This window comes from Paroedura picta, chromosome 16 (assembly GCF_049243985.1).
Source record: "Paroedura picta isolate Pp20150507F chromosome 16, Ppicta_v3.0, whole genome shotgun sequence".
Taxonomy (NCBI): Eukaryota; Metazoa; Chordata; class Lepidosauria; order Squamata; family Gekkonidae; genus Paroedura; species Paroedura picta.
Window position 1 is genome coordinate 30,457,316 of NC_135384.1, and position 22,140 is coordinate 30,479,455.

General features: G+C 59.3%; 2 protein-coding genes across 5 annotated transcripts; one reads left to right on the forward strand and one right to left on the reverse strand.

Moving 5' to 3' along the window:
• Positions 1–284: 284 nt before the first annotated feature.
• PLEKHH3 (pleckstrin homology, MyTH4 and FERM domain containing H3) lies at positions 285–13,844 on the forward strand. 4 transcript variants are annotated; one of them, XM_077314353.1, is made up of 10 exons: positions 285–618; positions 4,870–4,934; positions 8,172–8,263; positions 8,879–9,073; positions 9,394–9,551; positions 9,731–9,854; positions 9,975–10,272; positions 10,843–11,050; positions 11,463–11,578; positions 12,226–12,381. In XM_077314353.1, the coding sequence occupies exons 1-9, from the start codon at positions 487–489 to the stop codon at positions 11,529–11,531; spliced, it is 1,341 nt and encodes a 446-aa protein (XP_077170468.1). In that variant the 5' UTR covers positions 285–486; the 3' UTR covers positions 11,532–11,578; positions 12,226–12,381. The 4 variants fall into 4 exon arrangements, with proteins under 4 accessions (XP_077170468.1, XP_077170465.1, XP_077170466.1 ...); XM_077314350.1 differs by lacking the exon at positions 11,463–11,578 and adding an exon at positions 13,387–13,844 and having other exon boundaries at positions 286–618; positions 12,226–12,383; XM_077314351.1 differs by lacking the exon at positions 11,463–11,578 and adding an exon at positions 13,387–13,844 and having other exon boundaries at positions 287–618; positions 8,175–8,263; positions 12,226–12,383.
• Positions 13,845–15,081: 1,237 nt separating this feature from the next.
• On the reverse strand, positions 15,082–22,042 carry TUBG1 (tubulin gamma 1). The gene is made up of 11 exons (XM_077314136.1): positions 21,876–22,042; positions 21,311–21,423; positions 20,535–20,702; positions 20,241–20,309; positions 19,710–19,789; positions 18,984–19,110; positions 18,374–18,460; positions 18,058–18,207; positions 16,721–16,873; positions 16,071–16,232; positions 15,082–15,558 (listed from the first exon to the last, which is right to left on the reverse strand). Exons 1-11 carry the CDS (start codon positions 22,027–22,029, stop codon positions 15,361–15,363), a joined length of 1,461 nt encoding a protein of 486 aa, XP_077170251.1. The 5' UTR covers positions 22,030–22,042; the 3' UTR covers positions 15,082–15,360.
• Positions 22,043–22,140: the final 98 nt, after the last annotated feature.

Below are 22,140 nucleotides of genomic sequence, written 5' to 3' on the forward strand. Positions count from 1 at the left end.
TTCAGTTAACTCCTGGAGGACCGGGCTGGAGGAAGCAGCTGCCTTGAGATTCACCGTCCTCCATGCACACGAGACCTCTAGGCATCACCTCGCATTAGCCCCCCCCCAAGGTCTGGAGCCCCCCCAGGACACGTCCTCAGGCGCAGCACAGCCCCAGAGGGAGGCACCCTCGGCCCTGGAGAGCTGGCACCCTGGGTGGCTGCAGGGCGATCTTGTCAAAGGCATGTGCCCCAGGGGCTTGTGCCATTTGGGAAAGTCCTGCGCGCCCCGCAAGCGCTGGCCCGGCCGCCCCGCCCAAGGCAGCCCCCGGTGGCGCCGGACGGGACGGGACGGACTGGACGGGACGAGAGCGCGCCCCTCCCCCGGAGCCCCGCCCCTGCCCCCCTCGCCCCGCCCCGCCCCGCCTGGCTCCTCCCCGCCGGCCCCGGCCCCGGCGCTCGTTCGGTCCTTCCTGCCTGGGTGGGTGCGCGGGCGGGCTGCGCGGGGATGGCGTTCCCGGGCGGGCTGCGGGCGCTGCTGTGCTGCCGACGGGGCTTCACCCTGCTCCGGCGCGACTACGGCGGGCCGGCCGACGAGGAGGACGGCGACGAGGCCGTCGAGCTGCGCGGGCCCGGCCAGGTGGGCGGCCGCGACGGGGCGGGCGGCTCCGTAGGGGGGGGGGAGGGGGGCTCGTCCGCTTCCCTGCTCCGGCCGCCGCTGGCGCCCCGCTGGCCCGTCGGGAGGCGGCTTCCCTGCCCCGCGCAGCGCGCCCACGAGCGACAGGGGGCGCCCTGCTGAGGCCCCGCCGCCCGCCTCGGAGGGAGCCCCGCGGGCGCGTCTGGGCGCGGCCGCAGTCAGCCCTGGCCGGAGCGGCGGGACGGGAGGGGACGGGGAGGCCGGGGGCGCCTTTGCTGCCTCCTTTGCTGCCTCCTGCCGCGCCCCGTGCAGCCGGCTGGGCGAGTCTGGGGCCAGGCGCGGCTCACTTCGCCGAGCAGTTCTCTCAGGGCTCTCCAGGCTGTGTTGGGGAGAGGAAGGGGAAAGGGTTTGTCGGCTGCTTTGGGAAGTGGTGTCCCCCCCCCCCCCGGCCGCCGCCGCCGCCGCCGCCGCCGCCGCCGCCGCCTGGCCTCTTCGCCTCCCTTTCCCGTGGGAGGCGGTCCCCAAGCAGAGGCGGGATGGGAGGGGAGCCACTGAGGCGGGCAGTCGTGGGCTAGCCCCCCCCCTCCGTTCAGAAGTCCCCCCGCCCCCCTGCTTGCAGCAGGGCTCCTTGACTCCTCCCCAGCCCCCAAAGCTGTCATAAATGCTTCCCTACTCTTCCTCCCCATGTGGCCAGCTGGGTGACCTTGGCTGTTCTCTCACAGCTCTTCTTGCAGAACAGTTCTGTCAGAGCTCTCTAGGGTGGGGAGAGGTTGAGGAGTGAAAAGGGGGTGTTAAACCTCACTCTTTTCTTCCTAGCCCAGAGGGAGGGGGAAACCCTGGTGAGGCCAGCCCAGAGATCCTGCAGAGCAAGAGGGTGCTGGCAGGCTGAGGGCAGGCAGGCAGGCCGACCGATGTCCATTTAGCGGCTCTGGAAAGTGCCTGACGCTGGCAGCTCCCCGGGCACCTGGGAGCCCCACCAATGGCCGCAGAAGGGTGTCCTCCTGCCAGGCCCCCGCTGGCCTTCCTAGCTGGGCCTTGTCCGAGGTTGTGTGCACCTGAGAGTGGAAGCAGAGAGCTGCTTTTCTATACCCTGCTTTCACTATCCAAGGGAGTCTCAGAGCTGCTGACAATCGCCTTCCCTTCCTCTCCCCACCAGAGGCACACGGTGAGGGAGGTGCGGCTGAGAGAGCTCTCAGAGAACTACTCCGCAGGAACCGTTCTAAGCGTGGAGGAGTGGAATGGAGTAGACCTGTGCATGGGGAGGGGCCTTCTGGAGTGATCCTGAGCTGCCGTGACAGCTGGGGGGGGGTGCCTCAGCCTCTGTTGCCGGAGGGCGGAGGGAGATGAGCCCAGGTTCTGCCGGATCCCTTCAAAGTCCTGGGCCGGCCCAGGAGAGCAAAAGCATCCCCGACACAAGCAGCTGAGGCTCGCTGGCCCAGGGGAGGCAGGGATCAGGATCTCCCCAGGCTGCTGCAGAGGTCCAGGAAGGCCTGCCTCTTTCCCTCCACCCAGCCCCATCCCTTTTAGGCCTTTGGGTGGCAGGGGGCTCCTCAAAGGCGGCCATATGGAGGATGGAGCAGAGTTGTTCTCTCTTGCCCCGGAGGGACGGGCCAGAACCAATGGGATGAAATTAATGGGAAAAAAATTCTGTCTAAACATCTGGAAGATGTTCCTGGCAAAGCAGTTTCTCAGTGGAGCAGGCTTCCTCGGGAAGTGGTGGGTTCTCTCTCTTTGGAGATTTTTAAGCAGAGGCTGGAGAGCCATCCGACGGAGAGGCTGATTCTGTGAAGGTTTAAGGGGGTGACAGGTGACAGTGGAGGAGCGAGACCTCATATAAAAGTGGTCCATGGATTAGCACACAGTATCATGCTGTTATTTACCAGATCCAAGGGCTGGACAGAAATAACTAGCTCGGTTTATAAGGTCATCATTGTCTTGGGTTCAGCTTGGTGGGGGGAACACAGGATAAAGGAAGTTAAAATGTCAAGATCAGAGACTAATGGACAGATGAATCCCTCCTTGTGGAGCACTGATAACAATTTCCCAAACAAATGGTGACTTGCTGAACGGAGCTTGTTATTTCTGTCAGGCCCTTGTACCTGCAAGGCATCTGCATTCTGGTGTGTGCATTATGGCTGATCCATGACCGATTTATATATGAGGTCTGCAGCTCCTATTTCATTGTGACTGAGGAAAATTATTTACAGTTGAACAAACATTATTCCTGAAAATGATGTATTGAAAATGGGTGGGAGAATTACGTTCTGGTGAGCCTCACATTCCCCTTTTCTCTGAATGGAAAAGTTGAAGTTCTTAAGACTTTTAGAATGCGGCATATTTAGAAAAAGTGAAAAAGCTTGGCAAGATATTTTTTCATTCACTCAAAACGGAAAGAAAAAACATGATCTCCCCCCCCCCCCAGTATTCTCCAAATTTCCCCGTAATGCCCTAGAAAAACGGAACAAAGTCCTCTAGACTTTTTGAATGACATTCATTCTGAGTTTGGAAAACCTTGTTGTAAGAAGCGTTTTACTTAGTTTAAACGAGAAATATCTTAAGGGTTTTCTTAAGCTGTCCCCTAAATTTCCAGTTTTTCTGTTGGAAAAATTGAAAACAAATCCTTGGAGGAAAAATAGGACCCCCTTCCTCCGTGAATTCTTCCGCGTGCCTTCCAGGCCTTTCCCTCTCAGCGTTTAGGAGAAGACCTTTGTGTTTCTGCACTGCCAGATCCTATCACAAGCAAGTAAAACCACTTCCTCTCTCAGCTGGGCGCAGCTGAAGCTAAATTTCCCACACTCTGAAAATCTGCTGAATTATGGGCAGCCTGAAAAGTGATTTTTGAATAATTTTACAACTTGAATTTGCAAGAACGCCAATCAAGGCTTGTTGACAAACTTTTTGGCAACCGTTTAAGAGGCCATTCTCACGCATGCATTGTTCTTCTAAACAAAGCATCACTTTATTATTCAGAAGAAAGTTTTAAACGACTGAGTGAAGGAGAACCAAGATTCTGGTTTTCCAAAACAGAGCAGGAAAGTCTGCTTGAGATCAGTGCTCACATCCATCTGAGCTTTGTTTCTGGCAGCTGCCGCCAACAGAACATGGAAAGATTATTTCAGTCTCCCTCCCGCTGCCTGGACGTGGCTTGTGGCAGTCGGTGCCAACTTGTGCTGGGTGAATAGCAGGTGTTCTAATGCCACAGGTCATTTGGCGCCTGTCCATCACTCAATACCTGTCGCAACGCCCCCACTCCCAAGCCCCAGCTCAAAGGGGCTTTATATTTAGACTCTCCTTCCCTCTCCTAGCCCAAACAAGTCTGGCTGCTCTGCACTGCAGGGGAGTGTGGGGGTCTGCTGGGCTGGAGAGCCTCCGTGACAAACTGCTTGGGGCTCAGAGGCCTTCTCCTGCTGTCTGCAGGGGCCCAGCCTTGGCCCCTTTCCTAGCATCCTCTCCCCCCCCCAGCCCCCCCCCCAGCAGGAAGCCTCCGGGACAAGAGGACTTTGTTTGCCTGCCTGCTGCCTTAGTCAGCAAAGCTCTTGTGCAATTCCGCGTGGTCTGGAGCTCCTCTCCAAGGTCAGCTGAGGACACATCTGCTTCAGCTTGTACGGGTGTGTGCCGGGTGGGTGGGTGGGTGGGTGGGTGACGGGATGGCTAGCAAGGCCCCGGCCTGGGAGGGGCACCCCACCCCAGTGGGCGGCCTGAGAGAGGGGCAGTTTGCAAATGCCTTGCCTCGGGTGGGGGGCAAGGGGAGAGGTGGGAAACTGCCCCTTGTTGCACCCTGTGATTTCCCCCCCTTGCTTCCAGAAACCAAGGTGCTGCTGGGGGGGGCACATGGGGTGGGAGCCTCTCCCCGACTGCCCCTCTCAAAGCCCCACCTCTAGCGTGTCTCCTGCCCTTCATGCGCTTCCTTTGACTCCAGTCACCTTTGGGTGCTGCTGTAAGGATGCCTCCATGGATGAGGATTGATGGCTCTCAGCATTCCACAATTAAAGGTGCATCTGCCCATTAACCTCCCATTGTGATGTATTTCTGGTAGCCTTACAGCCTAAACTGGCTATTCTGAGTTGGCCCTTGATGCTGTTGTTTGACTGCTCATCCTTTGCCGACATGTGTGGGCTGGTAATTGCCACTGCAGTCTATTGCTTATGCCTTGGATAAAACTTCGCGGGTCTTAAAGGTGCCGATGGACTCGAACTCTGTGCTGCTGCTGCTGCTGCTGCTGCTGACCATGCTCTCCGTCTCTCCCTGCTGCAGGCCCCAGCGATGCCGGTGAGCCTCACGCAACCCCCCTTGCGAGCCAGCGGTTGCAGTTCTGACAGGTGAGGAGGGAGAGCAGATGGCCCGGTGACCGGGAGGGGGGTGGCGGGGTGCTGGTGGTGGTGGTGGAGGGAAGCCTTGCCCGCCAGGCTCATGATGCCCACATTGGTCACCCCCGCGTGATTTGCCCGTCAGAAGCCTCGGTAAGGTTTAAGCAGCGTTTTAAAAATCATTGATTTAAACCCATAACTATTGGTTTAACTGTGTAATTATATCGTTTGGATGGATGTTTTCATATGCCGTGGCCCACCCTGAGCTGGAGAAATATAGCTTATTATGATCATCTTGATTCCTGGACCCAGAACCGCTCTGGCTTGTGGGGTCACAACGCAGCCTGAACATGCAGGTGTTCCCTGTGCGCCCTAAAAGACCGAGGGCAGTTGTCGGATGTGCTCTGCCCCATGTTTAGATGCTCTTTTTTTAGAGATAGACTCAGGTGTATCTCTGTGTGGTCTGAAGCAGGAGGACAGAGTGTGAGACCAGGGACACCTTTGAGACTAACAAAGGTTTATTCAAGGTGTGAGCTTTCGTGTGTGCGCACGCTGTATCTGAGGAGGTGTGCTTGCATGCAAAAGCTCACACCTTGAATAAACCCTGGTTGGATTTGAAGGTCCCCTGGGACTCAAACTCTGTTCTTTCTTTTTGATGACATGTTTTGGGGGAGTGGCACGGCACTGAGGGTCCCTGTTGGCGTCTGTTGAGCCTGGTCTGTTGAGATGCTTTTCTTCCCCCGGAGGTTTGGCCCCCGTCTTGGCGAATGAACTGCCAAGAGCAAGAGAAAGCAGGGAGGGTTGGAGGTCATTCCCAGCTCTGGATGGATAGGAAAGGCAGGATGACTATAAAGTCAGTCCTAGCCTAGGAAAGTGCCAAGCAAAACATGGTAAGCAGAGCCAGTTATTTATTTGGAGAGTTTTTATGCCTCCTCTCCAGGATCCTGCCCAAGCTGGCTTACGAAATATGGCTGTATTTTAGCGATCGTTTGCTAGAGAATGTTGTGAACCACCCTGAGCCGGCCTGCTGAAAGGATGGTATAAGAATCAAATAAATAAAAATAATAAAATCAACACAGTGGAAGATACTAATTAACATCTAGCATTAAAAAGTCCCACCCCATCATTTAAAAAGAAAACTGAAGAGCTGGGTTTCTGTACCTTGCTTTTCACTACCTGAAGCAGCTTCCAAACCTCTTTTCCTTCCTGGGATGCTAGCAAAATGCAAATGTATAGAGCTATAATGGGATTTTTTAATTTAGTTATTAGACTCATCTATGTCCCTCCCCGTTTCACAAACAGGCTCTGCGTGGCTTGCAAAATCATTACTCCATAGTATAATTATATTTTAATCCTCCATGGTCAATTAATGAATTAGAATAATAAAACACCTACAATCAGTTTTCCGGCATACGGTGTTTACAGAACGGCTCCAAGTCCAGGGGGCCAGCAGCTCAGTTAAAAGGAAGGGAAATAAGAAAGAAAAGAAAGGAAAAAAAATTAAGAGTGGGGTTAGCTGGGGGCGGGGAGCATAGGGCCCATCGTCAACCGAAAGCATGGTGGAACCGCTCTTTTTGACAGGCCCTGTGAAACTGGAAACTGGAACAAGCCCCTCAGGGCCCTGATGTCAATTCGGAAGCCTGGTTTGGCCAGGCCAGATAAAGCCCTGGCTGACAAAAGGCAGATTTGCCCTGGGCCAGGGGCTACTAGCTGTTCCCGTTTGGGGAACCCAACTCCCTCCCCCCTCCCAGGGGTATAACGAGAGAGGCAGTCTTGCAAATTGACACCTGTAAGGGGTGGGATATGCTGAGATATTAGCACCAGTGAAGACTGAGCAATCCCAGATCCTTGTTTGGACCCGGAGGATTAGTCTTGAACTGCTTGATGGGGAGGACTTCAAAACCAGAGGATGCCTGCTGAGCCCCGCACAAACTGGTTGGAAACTGAAGCTCCTGGGGGGGAAGGGGTCTCCCCCTTCCGTTCCCCCCAGAAATACCCCAGGGTGTGGGAAGCTGTGGCTCTGGACTCCATCCGAGGAGCTCCAAGGAGTCGCGGAAGGAACTCTTGGGTTTCTTTTCTCTCCCTCCCCCAGAAAAAAAGACAGGCTTTTCTCGTGGGCAGCCCAGCCAACATCCTCCCTCCATCTTGCAGCTCTTTCATTTCCCAAATTCTTGGCAACTTGTCTGTTTAAACAACATTTTTAGCCCGGGGTCAGGGAGGCAAGTTCCCAGCACCCTGGAGGGAATGGGGTGAAGGCCTGAGTGTTTCTTCCAAGAGGGAGGCCCTTGGGAGGGGCTGGAATGGGACCAAGAGGGTGGCTGGGCGGGTGGAAGAGAGCCGTCTTGCTTTCTCCAGCTGGGCATCTGGGAAACACGGAAAGGGCGATGCCCACCCCGCATGCCCCGTGTGCCGCACAGAGAGCCCTGCGAGATGCAGCTTTTGATATTAAATGTCCTTTTAAATCCGCAGAGATCTCTGCGCCTGTAGGGCTCTCTCTCCCCACCCCTGTGGGACCGTAGCCAGCACTTGAGGGGGAGCCCGTCCCGCTCTCTCCTGGGCAGGCAAGAGGGTGACGTTGCCGAGGCACCCAGGAAAAGGCTGCGGCCGGCTGGTTCTCCTCGTAGGAGGTGGTCGTGGTGACCACTTTATGCTCCCCCCCCCCCCCCGCTGCTGCAGCACAAGGCTTGCTCTCCTCCCAGCAGCTGCCCTGATGCTGGGGTGAGAACGTGAAGCCTGCCAAGGGGGAGGCGGGAGGAGAGGAGGGGCCCTTGACTTCCGTCCCGGGCTGCTCGGCCAGACTCACAGCTTCCCGTCCTCCGGCCCCTCGGGAGGGGAGACTCTCCGGCCACCGCAAGAGTGACCCGGCCGGGACCTCGCCTCCTTTTCTGGGACATGGGGCGGGGGAGCGGCAGAGACCCTGTCATAGGACCACGTGTGCCCTGGAAGGAATGCAGGAAGAGGGCCCTGCAAGTCCATCAGTGGTTAACTTAGGGCTCCATGTGAGGAAGGACTTCTGCCTGGGGGGCCGCTTAACCTCTGCCCCCAAAAGTTTGGCCAGGGGCAGGTCAGTGAAGTTTCTGGAGCCAGCAAGAGGTGTCTTTGTTTACCTAAGGTTTACGGGGTTTTATTGGATTGTTTCAAGCTGGGCTTCCTAGTCTGTCAGCCTCCTCCAGGGGCTTTTTGGAGGTGGGGCTGGGAGAGAGCGATGAGAAGAAAGGACCCCCCCCCATTAAAGCAGTGTGTCTCCAGTAGGTCCTTGGCCGTGGCAGAAGACCTGTGCAGCCTCATCCCAGAGAAGAAATGCTGGCAAATGCAAGAGGACCCGGATCCTGTCATGAAAGGTGGGCCTGGGGGCACTGCGCCCCCCAACCTGTTAGAGCCAGGAATCATCTCCCTGCCCGCCCCCCCCCCCCCCGCCCGCCGTCGCCTCTGGAAGTGGGAGCTGAGCCTGCGGGTTGCCGCCTCCCGGGTGCTGCCTGGGGCCTTCCGCACCTCAGCTTGTGCCGTCTCCGGAAGAGGCAGCTGGCGTGTTCCTCCTCGAGGCCTGCTTGTGGCCCTTGGTGTCCTTGAGTCACCAGGACACGGCCCTTGAGTCATGCGCTGGAATGCTGCTCCTCATTCATAACCCCCTGTTGTTTCTCTGGAGCACCATGTCCTTACGAATGCAGTGTGGGCATCAGGTCCCCCTTCTGGCCTTTCTGAGAGAGCCAGCTGGGGGTCACAGTTAAGAACAGCAGCCCTCATTTGGAGAACTGGGCTGGCTTCCCCCTTCCTCCTCCCCCTGCAGCCAGCTGGGGGACCCTGGGCCAGTCCCAGTTCTCTCAGAGCTCTTCAGCCCCAGCTCCCTCGCAGGGAGTCCGTTGTGGGGAGAGGTGACTGTGAGCCCCTTGGAGACTCCTGCAGGGAGGGAGAGGCAGGACCTGGAACAGGAGCCGCTCTCCTTTGTCTCTCTGTAGGCTGGCTGCAGAGGGAGGTGCGGGGGGGTCGGAAGGCCCCTTGGTGGCGTCCCCGCAAGTACTGGTTTGTGCTGACCCAGGAGTCCCTGGACTGCTACAGTGGCTGTGAGGTGGGGGCCCCACGCCTGGGATCCCTGGTCCTGACCAGCCTCTGCTCCGTGCTGTGGCCGGACAAGCAGACCTACAAGGAGACGGGTAAGGCACGCCCCGTGGAGACCCGAGCGGGGTCCGGCAGCTGGGCAAGGGACATTGGGAGGGGGCTGGCCATGGCCTGCCTCTGCATTGTGACCCCTTTAGTAGAGGGTCTGCCCCCAAATCCCTGGAGGTCTCCCCTCCAAGTCCTCACCAGGGTCGGCCCTGCTCAGCTTCCGAGATCTCATGGGGCTGTCCGGGACAAGGAGTTTCCTGCGGGGAACGCAGCCCGGAGGCCTGGAGGCCTGAAGCTGGGTGGGCTGGCTTCTCCCCCTCCTGCCTCTCCCGCAACCCTCCCGCAAGCCCACCTCTCGCTCCTGCAGGATACTGGGCAGTGACGGTCTTTGGGCGGAAGCACTGCTCCCGGCTGTACACCGAGCACTTGGCCGAGGCCGTCCACTGGGCGTGCGCTCTGCAGAAGGTCATCGTCGGCCAGGCCCCTCTCCTGACCCCCACGCAGCTCTCCATGTCCGACCTGGAGGTGAGAGGGGCCTGGGGAGCTAGCGGGGAGGGCGGCCCTTGGCCCACCAGTGATGGCGGGGGTGTGCAAGGATGCCTGAAGCGTCAGGGGCACCCTTCCGGGGGCAGGGGGGGCTCCCCAGCTGAGTCCCACCCTGGAGGGCCACTGTTTCCCCCTCTCCCCACACTTCTCCCTCTCAGGAAAACCACAGCAGCCCAGAAATCCTCGATCAGATTTATCGCAATAACCCCATCCTCCGCTACACCGCTGGCCCCATCTACGCCCCGCTGCTGCCCTTCCCTTACGGGCTTGGGGAGAATGCTGGTGAGTGGCTGTCCGCATCCTCCTCGTGCTCCCCACTGGGGCTGGAAATGGGAGTGCAGAGCTGGGGGGGCGGGGGGGGCCCTAGGGAACACGGCTAACGTCTCCCCCCCCCTTCTGCAGAGGTCAGCAGTCGGGGCTATGCGGCCCTTCGCGATGAAGCCGTGAAGCTCTTCCACTCTCTGCAGGAGCTGGAGGGGGTGCGGGACCCGGCCCTCCTCATGCAGGGGGTGCTGCAGACCTGCCTCGACCTCCCCCCCTTGGTGGACGAGATCTACTGCCAGCTGGTGAAGCAGACCACCGACTCGCCTGCGCCGGGGACCCCCGCCAACCTGCGCTACTGGCAGCTGCTGACGTGCATGAGCTGCATGTTTCGGCCCTCCCCGCCAGTCCAGGCCTACCTGCAGCTGCACCTGCAGCGGTGAGCAGGGGGAGGAGGTGGGAGGGCTGGGAACCCAGACCGGCCGCAGGGAGAGAGGGGCACTTTGAGCAAAGGGAAGGGAGCATTTTGCTGGCGAATCCTGCCACAAGGACTCTGAGGAGGCATCCCAGAGGAGGAAGAAGCGCTGGTGCTTTTGCACCCCATTTCTCACTGCCCCAAGGGGGTCCCAACACTGCTTAGGAACCCCTCCCTCGCCACACAGCTGGCTCCCTGTGAGGGGGGTGAGGCTGAGAGAGCTCTGGGAGGACTGCTGAGGCCGGTTCTCCAAATCAGAGCCCCCCGCTCTCTCGGCCCCACACCACCCCAGCTCTTTGGCACTTTCTTCTTGGGCAGAGCAGGCCTCCTGCCCCCCTTCCGGTGACCCGTCCTGGTTGGACCCCTTGCCTGGCCTCAGAACGGCCACCGGCCTCCGCCCCAGCTGGGAGCATCACTGGCCGGCTTGGGGAGCCCCTTAGGGCAGCGGGAGGGAGGCTGGGCAGCGTGGCCAAGCGTGGGATTGCGGCCAAGCGCCTCGTGCATCTCAGAGTGGTCTCCCCCCCCCCCTGGCAGGACGGAGACCCGGTTCCCTGGCTCCGAGATGGCCGGCTACGGACATGTCATCGGAGAGGCTCTGCGCAAGACCAAAGGGCAGGAGCGCCTGCCATCGCTGGATGAGATTGCCGGGCTGATGGGCCACCGAGAAGGGGCAGGCCCCGCGCCTCACCCGGGCTCAGCCACCTGCCACGGGGCCATCGCCGCCCACCCCAGGGTGCAGGAGGTGAGCAGAGGTCAAGGCCAGAGCCCTGGCAGCCTGATGCGGGGTGGAAGGGGGCAGGGGAGAGGAGAAGGGGGTAGCACAGTGTGGGGGTGGCACTGAGGTGGGGGGCGGGCTGCCTTCTCCTGTGCCTTGTCCATATTTAGTTTGGGTTTTATATACCGTCTCTCCTTTGGCCAGGGGGGTGGGGTGGGGGGCCCTGATTCAGTCGCAGGCAGATTGACACATTCCGGGGCTTTGAAGGCTCCCCTTCAGGAGCAAGAGGTGCCCCTCCCAGCCCCGTTGACCTCTTCCGAAGGGGGGGTGGGCTGGAGACCGAGCTCCAGGGAACGGGGAGGGGACCCCAGGATGTGGGGCTGGCGGTGGGCGGCCCTGCCTTGACGGGCCGCTGGTTTGCCTGTCTGTCCTAGCTCAGCTGGAGAACAGCCGCCCTGGAAGCCCCCTGGCAGACGCTGCTGCGGGCACTGCGGGGGCCTGGACGTAGGCGGCCTCCCCCACGGCAGCCAGGAGCATGTGCCGCTGTTTGAGCAGGTGAGGGCCACGGGCCGAATGTCCCCGCCCCCACCCTCAACTCCCAAGGCTTTCCCTGCCCCCCTGGCCCTTCTCGTGGGAGCATTCCCCCCTGGGCTAGGGGTGAGCATGTCCCCTTCTGGCCAAGCAGCGGCAAGGCCTCCAGGGGAGCTGACAGGAGGCCACCGGGGGTGGACCGCTGTGGACGAACAGGGGAAGCCGCCCCCGTGAGGCAGGGAAGAGCCAGCGGGGTGTCCTTCTAGCCTGGAGAACCTCCTTGGATTCTCCCCTCCCCTCCACATGCAGCCAGCTGGGTTGACCTTGAGCCAGACCAGTTCTCTCGGAGCTCTCTTGGGCCCACCTGCCTCTCAGGGGGTTTTGTTGTGGGGAGAGGGTTGGGAGGCTGCTTCAGGTAGTGAAAAATCGTGGGATAAAAACCGGCTCTTCTTTGATGTAGCAGCTCCTCAGGTGGGAGGGAGGGAGGGAGGGAGGGGGCACTCAGGGAAGCCCTGGGAACGGAACTGTGCAAGAGGGATGGGAGACTCAGGTGTGTTGGTGGAGCTTCGTGTGGAGGGAGGGGCAAAGAGGAGCTGGCATTTTGCTGAGGGAAGGCATTCTGTGCCCTGATCCTGCAGCCTCCGCCTTCCCTGTCTCTCTGCCCCGTTTAGGGCCTGGACCGCCAGCCACCGTGGCTTGTGTTCAGCCCCCTCGCAGTCTTGCCCTGCAGGGCAGGGAGAACGGACTCCCTGGGGGCTTTCAGGTATCCCGGGCTGCGGTCGATGGGGCCACGCTGTGCCTGAGCCCGGCCGTCCTGCACATCCCCCAGGTAAGAGGGCTTGGAGGTCAGCGGTGTCTCGTGGGAAGCCAGCATGCTGCGGAGGCTCCCAGCAGGCAGAACGGGACGCCCTGGTTTTTGGAGCCCAGCAACACGAACCACCTCCGTCTGATTTAATGACATTATGGAAATTGGGCACATTTGAATACCTGCTTGAAATCTGCATGCCCTCCCTTGTTTCTGACTGGCTTTCCTTTGCACAGACTGGGCCCTGCCTGTCAGGGAGGAGGGGCTGGGCTTGGACTCCCCCCCTCCCCAAGTTCTCCCACATAGCCAGAGTTGGAAGCAGATCCCTTGGGGAGGGACAGGGACACCTTGGGGGAACAAAGGCCCAAAAGGCTGCTTGCCGGCCGGCCGTGTAGACGCGTGCCACTCTTCAAGTTTCAGGTGCAGTGAAACTGAATTGGGTGCCTGGCCCCGGAGAGATGTGTTTTTTTTTAATGTGGGAGATTTGCCATCCGCATGTCCCGGTTTGTCACAGCGTCTGTGAGTCCTCTACGAGTGACCTGAGGCCGCTGCAGCCGCCTCTTCGTTCTTCGTTCTTGGTGTGAATCCAATTTCTCCAGTCCATTGGGCCCCCCTATCCTGGGGGATAGTTTCTGCCAGCCCCTGAACATGTGACAATCCACTGACTCCTTCTCCTCTCACCCTGCCACATCCACGCCGGCCTCAGCCTTAGAGCTAAGCCCACCCCCTCCGAGGAAGCTGAGGATATTTAAAGGGCAACGTCTTTCCAGAAGCCCCATGGTCTTTTCCCCAGCCCCAGAGGGAGGGTACAGAAGAGTTGGCTGTGGTGGAGGGAGGGGGGTGGGTGGGCTAAGAACTTATGGCAGAGGTGGCCAAACTGTGGCTCTCCAGCTGTCCATGGACTACAATAACCATAAGCCCCTGGCAGCATCCAGCAGGGTCTCATGGTACTTGTAGTCCACGGACAGCTGGAGAACCAGAGTGTCTCGTCTCCCACATGTCTTATGGCTTTCTGCTTCCCTTCTAGGCCACGGAAACTGTGCAGCTCTTCCAGGTGTGCATCCCCAACAGAAGCTGTCAAGCATCCCAGTGGCCACGCTCCAAGAGGGACTGCGTCCACTCAACAGATTGCCTTTCCTGGACTTGCTGCCTCTGTGCCTCAGCTGGCCAGACACTCCCGGAGAGCGCCGAGCGCCGGACCAGGCTCCCATGGAGCTGTGCCTCCCGTCTGGTTTGCAGTGACAGAGAGAGGTTCTATGCAGTGGCACACTTTTTCTGTGTGTGGGTTTCCTGGCGCCTTCAGCCGTTAGTTCTTCCCAGTACAGCTGCAGGCAGCTGTGCTCTGACTGGGACACCTTGTTCAGGCACCCAGAGCCAGAAAACTGCAAGGAGAGGAAGGGTGCCTGGAAGGGGCTGCCCCATGGGGTGGAATCCCCCTTGTAAGAAACCTTTTTTAAAAAAAAATAAACAAACATGGATGGAAAACGACTGGTGTTTGCTCCGCAGCTCATGTTGGTTGAGGATGAGGCCAGGCTGCCCACTGGGGCCCTTTCCGAGGCCCCCGTTAATCCCTCTGCTGACCCTGCCAGACAGACTCTGCGGAGTAGCTGGGCTGGTGGTCCGAAGTTGCAGAACGGCATTTGAGTCCAGTGGCATCTTTTTAAGACCAACAAAATTTTATTCAAGGTGCGTGTTGCGGCCCTAGGCCAGGCCTTGATCATACACAGCACGTGTGAAATGTACCCAACAAATGCAGTGCGCAGAATGCAGCAGGTAAATACCAAAGGGCTTTGTGCAGGCTCAATAAGCTGTTTAATGCGGGAGCACCGAAACAAGAGTGAGCTGATTTCCAGCACGAGAACTAGTCCTGGCGAACTTCCCTAGTTTTGGTGAACTGTGTCGGTGTATAATGGAGCAAGGAGTGGACAAAATGAGAGTGCATCACAAGCGCTCTGCGTTCCCCCGTCTCCACGAGCCTGCAGGGGGGCAATTGCTCATGCCGTTCAGATGGAGACGGGGAGAACGCTGAGCGTGTGCCGTGCAGCCTCATTTCGCCCACTCCTTGTTCCATCATACACTGACGAAGTTTACCAAAACACGAGAAATTCACCAGGACTGGTTTGTTATTCTGTCAGAAATTAGCTCACTCCCATTCGGAGGTTCCTGCGTTAACCTGCTTGTTGAGCCTGCACAGATTCGTTTGGGGCCGACACACGTAATCCTAAGATTGTCCGGCTGCCAGGCGAGAACCGTCCAGAGGGGGCTGGCCACGGCCTGCCCCCACATCACGACTTTGGTTTTCCTTGGGGGTCGCCTTCCGAGTGCCGGCCAGGCCCAACCCTGCTTAGCTTCTGAGATCAGGCTGGCCTGGGCTACCCGGACTGGGTCAGCGCTACGGTAGAAGGTATAAAATATTCAATTATAGGGGGCAGTGAGGAGAGTCTCCGTGGGGCCAGAGGCTTCCAAATCCCACCTTATGGGCCCTTATGGTCTTTCCCTCTCACCTGAGTCTGCCTCCCTGCCCTGATACCTGCTCACCTGCCCTCAGCCCATGTGTAGCTGGAGCACATTCACCGTCTCAGAAGCCCAGAGCAACAGAGACTGGCCAGGGGCCCAACGCAGAAATCCAGGCTTGTTGTGTTGTTTCACACAGACCAGCGTTTCACTGGTGTACCGAGGTGGCCAAGAGCATCAGGAACATGTCTGCTCAAATAAATACTGCTGCAGGAAGGAAACTATTTAATGAGCGACATTTGAGAGAAGTAGAATAAACAGGAAAAACCTTCCTAGATGCAGTGAGTCCCACCTGAAGCAGAGATGCCGCTGAAAGTAGATGGTTTTTGCCAGCTCTAGTCAGACACAGACACACAGAGAGGGCCGGGTTCCTCGAGGGAACAGGGGCCTGCGCGCTACAGCCACACAAACCCCCCCGGGCTGCAGAAGGGGAGGCAGCCGGATGCTTGCGGGAGAGCAGGAGAGTCCAGCCTCCAGCCAAGGCGGCTCACTGCTCTTGCGTCCCCCAGGAGATGTAGTCGGGCCGCGTGGCCGCATGGTACTCGTCGATCAGCTCCTGGACCACCTTGCGGGAGTCGTCAAGTTCGTCAAAGTTCTCCTTGAACATATCTTCCTTGCGGAATTGCTCCAGGAAGGCTTCGCGCTTCCGCAGTTTGTCGTATTGGTGGCATGTGCGTTCAAAGAGCTGCGCAAACGAGGGAAACAGGAGCGGTTTTTTGCACCCCGCTTTTTACTGCCCAAGGAGCTGCTGCCAATTGCCTTCCCTTCCTCTGCCCACCACAGACACCCTATGCGAGGTAGGTGAGGCTGAGAGAGCTCTGCGAGAACTGTGCCAGGCCCAAGGTCACCCAGCTGGCAGTATATGGGGAAGGAGTGGGGAATCAAGGCTAGTTCTCCATACTGGAGGCAGCTGCTCTTTAAGTACAACATGCTGGCTGGCCAGAAGAGGAGGGCTACAGAGCAGAGCCTCAGAGGGGCAGGAGGCTGAGAGAGAGGTGCTGTTTATGGCAAATGACAAGGACACTGCTGAACACTTCAGCCCACCCTTACCCTGTAAGGCGGAAAGCTGCTAAGGCCAGCAAGCCCTGATTCGCCTCACTCTTGGGAAATAATTTTAGCGCTATCCGAAAATAGATTCCTAAGCCATAAAACTCTCAAGGCTGCCGAAAGCGCCCCTCGGTTGGAGCCCAGACTCACCGAGGAGATGTTTGTGTGGTTGGCCATCATCAGGCCGCTGACTCTGTGTGCCGACGGCAGGTAGGGGGACTTCCTGGAAAGAGCCACCTGGATGCTGGCCGGGCCCCAAGGGATGAAGTTGGCCAGCTTCCGCTCTCGGATGCGCTGCAGACTCTTGTGGACCTGAGGAGAGGAGAGGAGAGGACGGCAGGCCGTCTGCGTGGGCAGAGACCCCTCCCGAGAGGGCCCCGGCCGGGGGCCTGGCTGCTGCCCCCCTCCTCTCGGGAAGCCGGGCCCAGCGGAGAGGGTCACGCGAAGAACCAGGCTGACTCTGGAATGCTCCCCGGGGGACACAGAACTCGTGCGGAACCGGGGCTCGGTTGGGCGTCGTAAAGAGAAGCTGGGGCCGCCCCAAGGCCGGAGGGAAGAGAAACCAACGGCGCTCAGGGAAACTTTTGATAGCTGAGCCACCCCTCTCTGCGTTTCCCACGCAGCCGGGCCCGGGAGGCTTTATTTTCAGACTCTGTTTCTGGTTTTGTTCCCCTCCATCCGCGCACCGTTGGTTGTTTCTTCTCCTCTTGCTTCTGGTGCTTCCGCTCTGCCCCTGACCCCTTTCCCAAAGTCTCCCGGTCATCTCCCTGCTTCGGCTGACCTGCATCCCGTCCCCTCACCTGCGTGGGGTCCACCTCCCCCTGGATGATGTTGAGGATAGCGATGTAGCAGTGGTTCGTCTGCCGGTCGCGCCCCATGGACACCATGACGTTCTTGGGCTGCAGAAGGCGCCGCATGACGTCCAGGACGGTGGTTTTGCGCACACTGGCCACCTGTGGGCAACAAGAGGGCGGCACAAGGGTCCCATGGCACACAGGGGGGTGGCAGTGGGGGATAGTTCAGAGACGCGCCTCAGAGATAGGAAGTTGAGACCAGACTACCTTCCGGACAGTCAAGGTGTAAGCTTTCGTGGGCACAGCTGGTCCGAAAGGTGCCCCCGGACTCCGTCTGTTCTGCCGCTTCAGACCAACCCGGCCGCCCCCCTGACTCTGTCCGCGGAGGGCTGTCTGGGGGCACGGCCGGCCAAGTCAAGCAAGCAGGCCTGGCTGCAGAGAAACGGCTGCAGCTCCCCAGGCTGCGGACGAGAAAGGCTCAAGGCAGCAGGACGCAGCTCCCCCTCCGGGCACCTTGCTGGGCCCCTTTTAAGAGCTCTGGGCCAGTCCCCAGCCCCCCCCCCCCCCGCCCGAAGGACAGACTGGAGTTGGCAGAAATAGGCAGGACAGAGTGAGATGGCAAAGTTGCAGGTCGGGATAAAGAAGGGATCCAAAGAGGTGTGTGTGTGGGGGGAGGGCACTCCCAAACAACACTCTGCATGCATCGGATACCCGCTTCCGGATAGCCAGCCTTTGGGAGACGCCCCTCGGTATCTTGTCCCGCTGCTTGTGGGCAGGGATAATAACGGGGAAGGGAGAGAAGATAGCCGTGTTTAGTGGGGGGGGGGGGGCTTGTCTTGCTGCAGTGCTGAGAGGGGGGGGCCCTTGGTGGCACGTGATCAGGAGGGGGGCCTGCTTCAGGCACGGGGACCCAGTTTTGGGATGGGCACACCAACAAGGGTGAAAAAGACGGAGGCAGGCAAGCAGACTCACTCCAGTTCAAGGCAACAAGTGTGTTTCTTCCTCCTATGGAGGAGCCGAGGCAAGAGAACTCGCCCAAAGGAACGCAGAGGTCCAGCGTCACCTCATGCCCTGGCCTGGGAAGCTCAGCAGGGCTGGCCCTGGCTAGTATTTGGATGGGGGACCATTAAAGGCTGGGGGGGGGGGCAGATCCTCCTACGAATACTGGGGGGGGGGGTGATGCAGAGGCAGGCAAAAGCAACCCCCCTCCAGACGTCCCTCGCCTGGCTGCCAGACAACCGCTGGATCCCCTGCTGCCCTACTGCACCGTACGAGCAACAAATATCGACCGCCCCGTGCGGGGCCTGGCTTGGGAGCAGAGGAGGAGGAGGAGAAACGCTTACGGCCTGATCCGTGGTGAGCGGCGTGTAGCCCGTGATCAGGAAATGCAGCCTGGGGGTGGGGATGAGGGAGGCGATGAGGCCGATCAGGTCGTTGTTCATGTAGCCGGGATAACGCAAGGTGGTCGTGCTGGCGGACATGATGGTGGAGACCTAGCAAAGAGGGGGGAACCCAGTCAGGCCAGGAGGCTGCGGTTGCAAGCCTAGCCCCGGGGTTCAGCCAAACAGTGGGGAGCGGCCCCACCCAAAGGCCCCCACGCCCTTCTCTCCCGGGAGATCCCGGCCCCGTTGACGCCACGCGGTGCCCCTGCCCACTCACCAGCTGGTTGATCTGGGAGAACGTGGGGTTCTGGATGTGCAGCCTGTCAGTGGCAATGCGGTTCAGAGCTGTGTTGTCGAGAACCACCTGTCAAGGGAGGAATTCCTGGGTAAGACACCGGGGGGGGGGGGGGGGGGAGAATCGACCCAGCTAAACGAGCACCTGGTCCCACTCAGAACAGCCCGCATTCTCTGCCCCCACAACAGAATGGATCAAACAGCAAATCCTAAAATACGGTCCTGGACAGGATGGCAGTGCCAAGGCCCTTCCCACGTGCCCTGAGACACTGGGACAGCCCTGCCAGATCTGGAAAGCTAAGCGGGGTCGGATCTGGTGAGCGCTTGGAAGGGCAACAGCTGAGGATCACCAGGGGGCAATTATTTATTTATTTATTTATGCCTTATATTATGCCCTTTCCTGGTGACTCAGGACAAATCAAATTTGAAAACAATGCTAAAATACAGATCCACAGACCACGTACAATTACAATTGGGGAGGAAGTGGTCTACATGTCCGTCTGTCCATGGGTCTGAAGCAGAGACACTCTCCCCCCCCCGCCCCTTCCCTCCCGGCTCCTTTGCTTTCCTCGCTCTGCCCTCCCCCCCCTTACCACACAGTCGGCATTCTGGGTCAGCCGTTTGAGCGTCAGGAGAGAGTTGTAGGGCTGCACCACCACGTCGCTCATCTCATCTTGGTTGGGGAAGACCGAGTACGTCTGCACCAGCTTCTTCGGGTACCTGTCGGGAGTCATCCCTGGTCAACAGGAATGTCAGGAGATGCGATCCATGTTCCCAGGGATCAGCTCCCATGCTTTGGCGTCACTGGAGCTCTCAGGTGATGGTCACTGCTCTGGATATTCCCATGACAGGTCTGTGAGGCCAGAGGTCCCAGGTGCTGCTGGCCACCAAGAGTTCTGGGCTCTGGCAAGAGACCCAGCACACAGAAGCCCGTGGCTTGACAGCATGGTATCGGAAATAGGACGCCCACCTGGACGTAAAACGGGAATGAGCTGCAAAGGACAGATGCTGTCCGCTCCCTTGCTTGGCTTCTCATGGAAACGCCCCACCTCAAGCAAGTTAATTGGGGGTGGGGACGGCAGGCAGACGACCTCACAGGGGTTATTATGCAAGCCCTTCCTGCCCAATGAGAGGAGGGGACCAGGGCGGGTGACCCCTCCCATCCACCAAAGGAGGCAGAACTTTTGAGAAGAGAGCTGGCGTGTTTTATACACAGTCACTTTGGGACTCCTTTGGGTAGTGATATGTGGGGGATAAGAAAAACGACCCCTCAACTCACCCTGTGCCATTGTGTCAAAGGAGTATGTGCCATCACTTACCTGTCATTCAATCTCTCAAGGAGGTAAGAACCCAGGCCCGATCCCGTCCCCCCTGCAATGGAATGGCACAGCACAAAGCCCTGGAGGAGGAAAGAGAGGGCGTGATGGAAAGTTGGGGGGTGGGTGGGGTGGGGGGCTCTCAAAGGCCATTGCAGCACACAGGCCAAAAGCAAGTGGGCCCCTCTGCCACAGAGCCACAATTCTGGGCTCAGAAAGGTCTCCCCTGCGCTACATACTCCTCAGAAGTCTCACCACAAGCACAAATTACAGCTACGTTGCCTGACCCACAGCGGACTGCATAGATCTGTAATTTAAGGCTGAGCAGAGAGGTCACCGAGAAGGTGGAAAGGGCTTAAAGAAAACAGCCTTCCAGATCTACATAACCCAAATGTGAGAGGTCTTCCAGAAACTACCCTGACTTCTGCGATCCCAGGCAGCAATTTTGCACGTCTGGGGGTTCCTGAGGGTTCCCTCTTCCTGCACGTGGCCTCTTGGGCCCCCTCACACCTGTCCTTGTACCGTTTTTCTTACCTCTAAACTGTCGCTGCCATCAGCTTCTCTGTCTATGATGTCAAAGATATCCTCATGGATCTTTTCTCCCTGCAACACAGATGCAGAGACGTCGTCCACAGTCAAAGCTGGATTCGGCTGTCAACATCTTAATTCAATCGCCTCTTAGAAAACACCCTCACAGCTGCCAATCAAGCAAAGGAAACAGCCAAGCCCACTTCTAGGCTCTGTTCCCAGGGAGGCATCAGCCATCCCCTCCCTGTCTCGGTGTGCGGAACGGAGGCCTGTCTGTTCCTGGCTTATCCGTCCTCTTACCTGCGAGAAGCCGCTGGCCCAGTTGTTCCCAGCGCCGCCACCGTGCTCAGACAGGTAGATGTTCTCTGGGTTGTAGAGCTTAGCATACGGGGAGTTCAGGATGGAATGAATTACTCGTGGCTCCAGGTCCAGGAGAACAGCCCGTGGGATATAGTGCTCGTCATCGGCCTGTTAAAGGAGAGCGAATAGGGTCCGTGCCCCGCAGGGAAGAAGCCGGCTGGCTCACTTCCCTGCTCTGCGGATCTCCATGCCCCCTGACGTCCAGGCAACAGGGTGACCTGACAAGGGGCGTTTTCAGGAGACAGCCTTGCCTACAGCCTACAGGTTCAAGTGGGGGGCCGTGCTGGTCTGAAGCGACAGAACCGGGTTGGAGCCTGGGGCACCTCTAATGCCAGTTGGTTACTCTCCGCATTCCACATTAATCTCCAAACCTGACATATTTATTGCTTTCACTGTGTCCCCCTTCCCATCCCGTCCTAGGGCCCTGAATTGGACAAACACATTCATGATGCTGCGTGCAAATTCCCTGCCCGCCCTCTCCCAGCCCTGCAAGTGTGGACTGGCCGTTCCCATCTCATGGCGCCTGAGGAAGTGGGCACGCACACTGGAGCGTACACCGGGTCTTAAGCCTGCGGCTGGACTCAAGCGCTGTCCCGCTGCTTGAGGACAAGAGGGCAGCCCGCCTGGGCAGATCTCAGGGAGGTTCATTTATTACCTCCACCTCGCTACAACCAGGGTTTCCTGAAGGGAGCCTCCGTGACGGGGGACTGTCCTACCTGGTAGAAGAAGACGTCCTTGCGGTCGGTGCCTTCCATGGCAAACTCTTCCACGATGCCCTCTGGGCTGATGCCATGCTCGGCACACAGCTGCTTCCAGAACTCAAACCCGACTGCAAGGGAGGGAGGGAGGGAGGGAGAGGCCAGGCAGCCGTCAGCCAGAGGGTCGGGGGGGGGGGGGCAGGCCCTGGTGCCCAGCCCCATGGGAACACCTGGTCCCTCTCCCTCCCTGCCCCACCTGCTTGCAGGCATTCTGCTCTTGGGCATGGGTGGGAAGCGACCACCTGCAGCGCTGCCTGAGAGCGAGCCCGGGGTCCTCCTTGCCCACTCTGACCAGGGTCTTTCCCATCACCTTTGCCAGACCCCGGCCCTGGCGCTGCGGGGGTGGGGGGGCTTTGCATGCCAGGCAGGGTCACCCCCTCCCGCTGCCCCCCCCCCCCGCCTGGGCACATGGTCAGCCAGCCAGCCAGGCCGATTTCCCTCCCGGCCCGTCGCCAGGCGTTCCGCCGCATCTCCGCGGAGAGCACGACGCTCGTATCCCGCGCGCCGGCCCGCCTGCACGCACTCTGGTTGCCGCACTGGCCCAGCTGCAGGGTGATGATCTCCCGGGGCATGGCGCCGGTCCCCGCACCGGGCGGGCAGCCTCTTCCTCGCCCTCCGTCGCCTCTTCCCGCCGCCTCGCCGCGGCCCAGAAACGCCCTCGCCGCGGCAGCGCGCATGCGCACGCATGCGCGCTGCCGTGGCGAGGGCGTTTCTGCGGCGAGCGCCGTACGGCAAGATGGCGGCGCGCGAGCGGGGGCGGCCATGGGCGGCCATGGGCGGGCGCGGGC